The sequence below is a fragment of the Cryptomeria japonica genome, chromosome 6 (assembly GCF_030272615.1).
Source record: "Cryptomeria japonica chromosome 6, Sugi_1.0, whole genome shotgun sequence".
NCBI classification, from domain to species: domain Eukaryota; kingdom Viridiplantae; phylum Streptophyta; class Pinopsida; order Cupressales; family Cupressaceae; genus Cryptomeria; species Cryptomeria japonica.
The window spans coordinates 14,180,262-14,188,834 of record NC_081410.1 but is presented as its reverse complement, the minus strand read 5'-3'; the positions used below and the strand labels follow the sequence as shown (position 1 = coordinate 14,188,834).

Sequence of the window (8,573 nt, the reverse complement as noted above, 5' to 3'; positions counted from 1 at the left end):
TGCGCATGAATAGTGCGCTACAGTAGTTCGAGTTCTATAGAAGGGGATTTAGAAAGGTGAACAGCTATATATATTTGACAAGGGATTTGCATATGAGGAGAATCAAACCAATATACCAAGGCAGCCATTGAAATTCCAGGTTTTCTATCTATGGTCATTATATTAGAAAATCATTACTTCATTGCATCATTTTCTATTATGATTATATCATGAAATACTTGGAGGTTGCATATGTTTAATGAAGATATAATTTGCATATTCCACATTCATGGTAACATTCAACATTGATCAGCCACTTAGCTTTCATGCCAATTGTTTGATTAAATGCCTAATGGTTGTAGGTATACATTGGGATGCATGACAAGTGTTTGTCTTAATGTCAACTAGCTGTACTAGTTAATTTCAGTCATTACATATGTGTGGAAGGTCTAAAACAACTAATATATCATTTCTATAACAACCTTGCATTGTTAGAAGCTTTCCATAACTTCATTTGTAGCCTACAAACCCAGAGAAGATAAATAAAAAATTCATAACAGCGGCTTCAAACATTGTATGCCAAGTGTTTGACAATATTCCTTGGGGTTCAAATAAGCCAAACAGGGTCAGATTAGCCAAGGGATATTACAGAGTCTTATAGCAGTTGAGTTACCTTTGGATCTCTGTTGGTGATGCTCCCATGAGAAGCTCGTTTTTCAAGTATATTGTAATTTATTGTTGATTTCTGAATAATATATTGTGTGGCTTTTGGTGTGTGGTATTTTTCTCTAGAAAGGGTTTTGCCCACATAAATCATTGTGTCGTGGTATGCATTCTATTTATGTTTATTTCTATTAAGTTTCTATAATTGTTGTAAAGATTTGTAAAAGTTTTGCATTACCCTCATCTCAAGATTAGTGTAGGAAGTTGTTCCACTACGTAACCTCATTTCATCCTTCCCAAGATGTCAATTTATAGTCCAAGGAGAACAACGAAATGACTTATGGATATCTAAAACCATGAGCCAAATATCATTCCAACTAGTCCTGTTGTGCTCATCTCTAACAATATCTCCTCCCAAAATAGAATGCAACTCCCTCATAATGTATTTGATCCCTATGGCCAAGGTGTCAATCATAACTCTCAAACGAGTCCATGTAGGAGAATTAAATATGCTTATACACCTCTTACACATAACTATATGTAGTTGGTCAGAGATAATCCTTCTAGTCCACTTAGTCACCTCCTTTTGAATGACCTCTTATAATAACCATACGATAAATGACAAGTTTCTTTGTGAGCCAACAAATGAATCTTGAGATTCTCTCAATGTTATCCCACTTCATGATGATCCAACATTACACAAAATTACAATAATTAAATAATTACTTCTTTAAGATATGTAAAGTATATAAAACCTAATCTCAACAAATTTTATCAACTAAGCTTGAAGAATAAATATCATTTATGAATTTGTATTATAATTTATCTCACTCAACGATTACTTAATATGAGGTTGATATGTAAGGGGTCTTATAATATCTCAGTAATAGAAGAGTAAAAACAATATAGATGAGTGAATTTTGAAATGTAAGGATTTTTAAAGAATAAATACATAGATATAAAAAAAAAGACAAGGATAAACATATAAATAAAGTTAGGACTTCGAATCTTTCCATTCCATCTAATTATGGAATTATCTCAATTAATACAAAACAAAAAGATAATGAAATCATATATATTAACAAAGTTAAGAAATTACCTTAAATCATAATTAATTAATAATTGAATTATCTAAAACTGAAACCACTTTTACACTAGAAGTCGTTCTACCTCGACTAGTCTAAACTTTTAAATAATATAAAAATTGGGAACTCATTATAGAATATTCATATTTTAATTATTAGATGATTTTATCATTGGATGGGACTTCAATGTTTTTATCTTCACACAAGAAAAGTAGTTCATAAGATGATTTCAATGAACAAATTGAAATTAAGACAGGTTATTATAGAGCACTACATTATTTTAGTGGAATCTAAAATTGACCAAATTACTTGATTGAATGAAGTAAAATTGGAGGAATTGTTACACTCGTAAGTACATTATTTGATTACCATTCAGAATTTCTCAGTTCACCCTATTACACCATTTCTTTGGATATTGTTATAAGAAACTATTTTCCTGCACCACCCATTTCAATTAATGTTACTCCAAGATAACATTGTTGGTATAGTTAATCAAATTGTTTTGGAATCCAACATATAATGTATGCACTAAATTAAGTGAAATATCAATAAATAATCTTTTAGACAATCACTAAAACTAGTAGTTCATCTATTCTCTTTTCCTCCTCTAATATAAAGAGTTTATAGGGCATTGGCAAAGATCATATAAACTGCTTTATATAAGACAGAAAACATCATCTCATGGGTTGATTGTTCTTGGTAGCTCTTCTTTTGCATCTCCACCAAGTCGACCTTGGGCATCTTGCACCTGAAATATTTTAAAAACAATTTAAATCAGCTTATGAGAGAAGAATCCTCTCCCCAAAGTCTTCAGATGATGAGCAAGAATTAGCGAGAGTAAGAAAAAATATTTGAATTGCTGAAATGAAATTATTTTCTAATTTAAAAGTTTACTCCCTCATGCATGACTTCCCAATTTGTCCAACTTCATCATAATCATAGTCAGAGAATCTAATTTTGGATTCCCTTTGGTAAAGTTTCTAATTATAGGTTCGATCTGATCAAAGCTTCTATAGTTGTATTCAAAAATTCTATCTAGTCTTGGAATATTAAGATTTACGTAAAGAAAAGAAAAGTCATTTTAATAATTTAATGGTTTATTATTATTATTTAATATTATTGTTATAATAGTTAGTTTTTCATTAATTTGGGGTAGTTTTGGGAATGAAATTGTAAAACTCTATATGAAGTTTATAATATTATTCTGTGTTTATTATTGTTGCTATTATAAATTAGATTCCAACAATATTTGTACCTATCAATTTAAAACAATTAGAATCTGATACTTTAATTTTTAAAATCTATACAATTTCTATGGGAGAAGGCAAACCATAAACATTTCAGAGTCGCCATGTCAAGGGTAAGAATGCAAACAAGTCAAATTATGAAAAGAATATGGTTTTGCACACAGTCAAAAACTGGCATAGGTATTTGATGGGAATCACATCGGGGTCAAAATTGATCATGTTAGTCTTAAGTAACTCCCTATGGAAGAACAACATACATGGGTAATGACATAGATATCATTTATATGGAGGATTAGGATCCTCATTTGCAAGAGCACTTTCCAACATAGAAGAATTACACCCCAGAAGAAAACAAGTTAAACCCCTTTTCATCAAGTCCATTATACAACTGGACTGGATTCAAGAAGCCAAAGCAGAATCGAAATAAGATCCTATCACCCAAAGGTATAAACACATCCAAGACCGGGACAACATGGAAAAGTTCACTTGGTATAAGTCCATTTTACAACTTGACTGGATTCAAGAAGCCAAAGTGGAATTGAAATAAGGCCCTATCACCCAAAGATATAAAGTTAAACACATCCAACACTGGGAGAGCATGGACAAGAGAAGATACTTTGCATTATAATTATTGGGCCTATATTGGTCAAAACATTTGAAAATGAATACCAATAACTTTTGAAAATTTCATGCAACATAAATTGGCAGTCATTTTGGATTCCTCAAGCCTCATTGGCCACAAGGTGAAATTTCTTTTCTTTTGGGCAAGTCTACTGGAGATGTCTAAAAGTTTGTGTTGAAACGTTTGGTACACGCCAGCAACACAAGAAGATAACAGTCAAGAACCTGGGACTGCTGTAATCATTACCCATATCCAATTAATGGTGCAAGCAAGTGTCTGTGGAATTCATCACATGCTTTCCAAAGTCAGAGGACCTAAGATTCATAATTGTGGCTGTCAATCGTCTCATCAATATGCCCAACTTATGTAGGCTAGCTCATCAATTTTCATCTTGTTAGCAGAGGTGTTCATGGAATACAGACAGAAGATCTATATAAAATTAATTTCATATAATTTATGTTCTAATATTTGAAATTGTTTGACTTACTATAAAATTCTAGATATCTTTCTCCATAGTTCAAGTCCACATTCTACATAGTGTTGGATGCCATATTTGTAGCTTAGTTTTACCAAAACACGCCTAAAAATGTATTCCAATTGGTACTGTTTATAATTCTATACTTATTTGTTTTGATTTTAACTTTTTATTCTATATGCGATGTTACTCAAGGCTTTCTTCATTTCATCAGTATACTTGAGTTCTGCAAAAGTTAAGTGATGAATTAATAAGACAAATTTATCATATTTAAACTGAAAAATAGGCCTATATGAATTAATAAGACAAATTTCTCATATTTAAACTGAAAAATAGGCCTATGAATTAATAAGACAAATTTCTCATATTTAAACTGAAAAATAGGCCTATTGTATATCATCAACGAGATAACACTTTTTATGGGTTTTTTGTAATGTCCCCTTCTCAGTGATGTTCATTCAATGGTCCAGTGGCCTATTCCGGAGACCCATAGGCTATTTGAAAAGGAGAATTAGGGTTTCCAACTTTTGAGGAGTTCTACACGAGCTTTTTAGGGTTTGTCAAGAGGGAATTCTTCGGTTCTGCTTATGGTTTCCTTTTGGGTTTTCCATGAACTCCAAGGTGGCATAACATGCAATTGATTCTATGGTGAAGTGTGAACTTACTATTTTTAGTAAGTTAGGATTTGGTTGACAGGATGGTGCAGTTTTACTAAGCTTTCCAAGCTCTTTCTCTGGGTGCGAAGATCATGTTTTTCAGAGCAGTATTTCATGACTTAATATTTTTAGTAAGTGACAGTTTGAGCATTTCTATTTTTGGCAGGCTTGGATAGGATCCTGATCCAGTTCAGTTTAGTGCTTTTCATTGCATAGCTTCATCCTTGATTTTGATAATCAGTATTGGAATTATAAGTTATTTAATTAAATATTATTTCCTTATCCTAAGGTTCTATATTTAATTATTTTAGCTTCATCCTTGATTTTGATAATCAGTATTGGAATTATAAGTTATTTAATTAAATATTATTTCCTTATCCTTTAGGTTCTATAATTAATTATTTTATTACTGATTAATGCTATTGAGAATTGTGCATAATATGATTTGCCTAAGTCTGCTAGGCGAAATATTTGTGTTATGAAGGAGGACGCCAAAGTGAATGTGGAGACTTTATTTTTATTTAACCAAGTATATTTTCATGCCAAAAATCGTGGTCCTCTTGCTAGGCATGGTTTTGACTTAAGGGGGACGCTACACTTGGGTCCACTTTGGAAATGAAATGCAAATTTGAAGGGGTGAATTTGGAGGCATTTGGATTTGAAGTTCAGACTTGGAAATCTATATATACAGGTGCTTGGCTCCTCATTTCATCATCCAGAGAAATTATAATGTTATGCTGTCAGAATGACTCCAGACTTCTTCGACGGTGAAAACCTCCTAGATTATCCCTTGCAGTTTCGAGTGTGAGACATCACTCCTAGCTATGGTTCGATATTGTGGATTGCTTGGTGTTCCTGTGGATTGCATTTTGCGAGGATTTGAGGAGTTTGTTTGCTGCTGTGTTTTTTGGTGTTGCTGGACGTGGTGGCTGAAGCATCATTTTATTCATATCTCCTACTTGTCGATCATTGCATTCTGGATAATGGCTCTATCTCACCATACTCTCTGGGCGATTTTCTTCACCAATTTGCAGATTGGGACATTATGTTCTTGATTTTTTGGTTGCAAGTTGAATTCTACAACAGGCCATACCATTTGGGAGATGCCTCAGGTTGCATGCATCATTGTTGAAGCTTCCATTGTGCTGGTTTTGTTGGTTGAAAATTTTGTACACTTGGGGAAATATACAAAATTGTGGTTTCAACCACAGCACATGAGTAAAAACTCTCCTAATTAAGGAAAGGCCACCCCTATCTAACTACAACTTTGGAAATAAAATAGGATGGGACAACAATCTTTCTTCTTTTTTTCAAGAAAGACAATATCCTTTTCTCTTCACAGAAAAGAATAGCGATTGAATATGAACAATAGTAACCACTTTCAAGTGAAATGAGAGAAAGGAAATGAAGTTTTTTGAAAGCGCAAAAACTTCCGTCACTTCCTTCAGGATGGGACAGCAATATCAAGCTCAAAGTCTTGATTATGTGAAGTCCTATCTACCCTTTGCTATACTAAATTTTACAACGAATAAAAGATAACAACTCAAAGATTGGAATAATCTATTCTTTCAACACAAAGACAAGAACTAATGCAAGCTCAAAGACTTGCTGCTCCTTCTAAAGATTTTCTTATTTTAATTAATCTTCTCTACTTGCAGCTCAAAGACTTCAAATCAGATTGGACTAAGCTCCTTTAGAAACACTTTGCATAGAAGAAATAAAAAGATTCAAACTCAAACATGTAGCTCAAAGACTCAAAACTTGAGTGATCCTTCTTTATTATTCTTCAAAACCTTCAATTCACATACATAAGCTCAAAGACTTCTTGCTATAAATTTGGTAGAGTTTTTGCTTGCTTTCGCAAAAGATGATAATTACAATAGACCCCTCAAGTATTTATAGAAGAGGAGCCTTGAGAAAAAGGTGGGAGGATTCTAACTAACTTGAGAGATTCTCTCAACCACCAAGACTCATTCATAACTAACTGAGACTTCATTAACTAACTAAGAGTTATTCCAACTAACTAAGACTTATTCCAACTACAGTCCTAATCGGACACAACTTGTAGTTGCCTTACATGTAATTACAAAAGTGCAAGTAATGTGTAACTTGCTTTTTACAAAAAATACTTTTACATGTAACTTGTCAAAACAAAAATATAGATGCATACAAAAAGGGGGGAAAATTCAACCAAGTGTTGAAAAACACTTAAGTTGAAGCACGTGAAGACACAAATCCTTGAAATTTACGGATGCTCGCTTGTAGTTCCTCGAGATTTGGTTCATGGGTGTTCTTAGCAACAACCATGGTCTTCACAATAGTGTCATGACACCGGAGGAGTGCATAATTGTTTTTATCCAAGATAGACTAGATTTCACGCAGAAAGGTTTGGTGTTTCATCAGTGTCTGAATTGAAGCAACCGTGAATTGTTTGCTCCTCCATTCATTATGAATCCTCATTTGTAAATCAGCAAGAACTTCTTCTGGAATCAGCTCTCCATCCTGACTTACTATGTTACAAGAGGCCTTTTCACAATGTGAGACAATATCTCGGTAAATTTCGCCCCGAAATCTTTTTACATCACCGATCTCCTCAATGAGGGATTTAAGAACAAGGGTCTTGTTTTTCAGGAGTTCTTCAAATTCCAAGTACATGACCCTGGAAGAGATCATGGCATGCTCCTGTAGAACACTCAACTGTTGTTGGGGCATGGTACGCCAGATTGTCAAATTTCCTTCAACACTTTCCAGATTCTTTTTGAAAGTATTACAAGTTTGATCCAGTTTCTCCTCAAAGGTCTCTAACTTAGACATCATCTGAAAAATGTCTTTCATTACTTGTGCACATAGATCATGAAGTTGATCAACCCAGGAATCCAGTGCTTGTACCTTCTAAGCAGCCCTTTCCACTCCATGAATTGATTCTTGGGAACCAAAAGAACCTATGGAGTTACTCCCTTTGGCAACAGGTTTTGTGATTTTATGAATGGCTGCCATAAGTTGTCGGTTTTCCTCTTCTAGTTTGTCTTTCTTTGCTAGAAGATCATCACACCTTTGCACCAATGAAGCAACAAAAAACTGAGCATCATGTTTAATGACCTCATGCGTCTGTTTTCCCAACTCTATCCTTGTAACCTTATAATCGACTGCTGACATTTCTTCAAGTGGCTTATCTGCAATAGGTTCCACAACTTCAGCTACCTTCATCTTGTTACTGTCAACAGTTACTCTGGAGATAGTCTTGGCCTTCTTAGCAACTTTGGATTTGGACTGTTTGAGTTGCTGATAATCAAAGGCATCAGGTGAGATTTCTTGCTTCTTCCTTTTTGGGGTAAAAGAACTAAGCCATGGAGGCAAAGTCATCAACTCCCCTTCAGTAGCAGCCATAGGCAAAGGAGAAGCAATTTCTGTTTGAATCACCATGGTCATCCTGGGAGGAATATCTGTTTGGACAGCGACCACGGTTTGCTCAGTTACCAATGGGCATGAAGATTGCCTCATGAATTCCTCAAAACCAGAAGTGGAAGTATCAATTTCTGATAATTGGATGCAAGTAGGAATATTCTCAGGAACTTTCAACACACTCTCTCGTTGATGATCAGGAGATGGCTTGTATGCTGAAATGGGAATTGCATTTTGAGGAGATTCATCCACAAGCAAATCGGGAGGAGAAAGAGGCGTCTCAATGGAAACTGGTGGAATGATCTCATGAGGCGAGTTTGAAACTGGAGATTTGGGAGCATCATCAGATTGCTGCCCCTCTTCTGAATTATCCAGATCAATTACCTGAACATAGAATCGTGATTTTTCCTTCCCACGAACTGTCGTCTCCTTAGGAGGAAGCAC

The 8,573-nt window shown here is 34.3% G+C and overlaps 1 protein-coding gene across 1 annotated transcript in view; it reads right to left on the bottom strand.

The window, feature by feature from the left end:
* Nucleotides 1–2,036: 2,036 nt before the first annotated feature.
* LOC131070205 (protein DETOXIFICATION 19-like) overlaps nucleotides 2,037–8,573 on the bottom strand; it is a 37,878-nt gene continuing 31,341 nt past the window's right edge. The window contains exon 8 of the mRNA XM_059221882.1: nucleotides 2,037–2,475. Coding sequence (XP_059077865.1) covers nucleotides 2,407–2,475 — 69 coding nt within the window. The 3' untranslated portion in view covers nucleotides 2,037–2,406. The remainder of the gene's footprint in view (nucleotides 2,476–8,573) is intronic.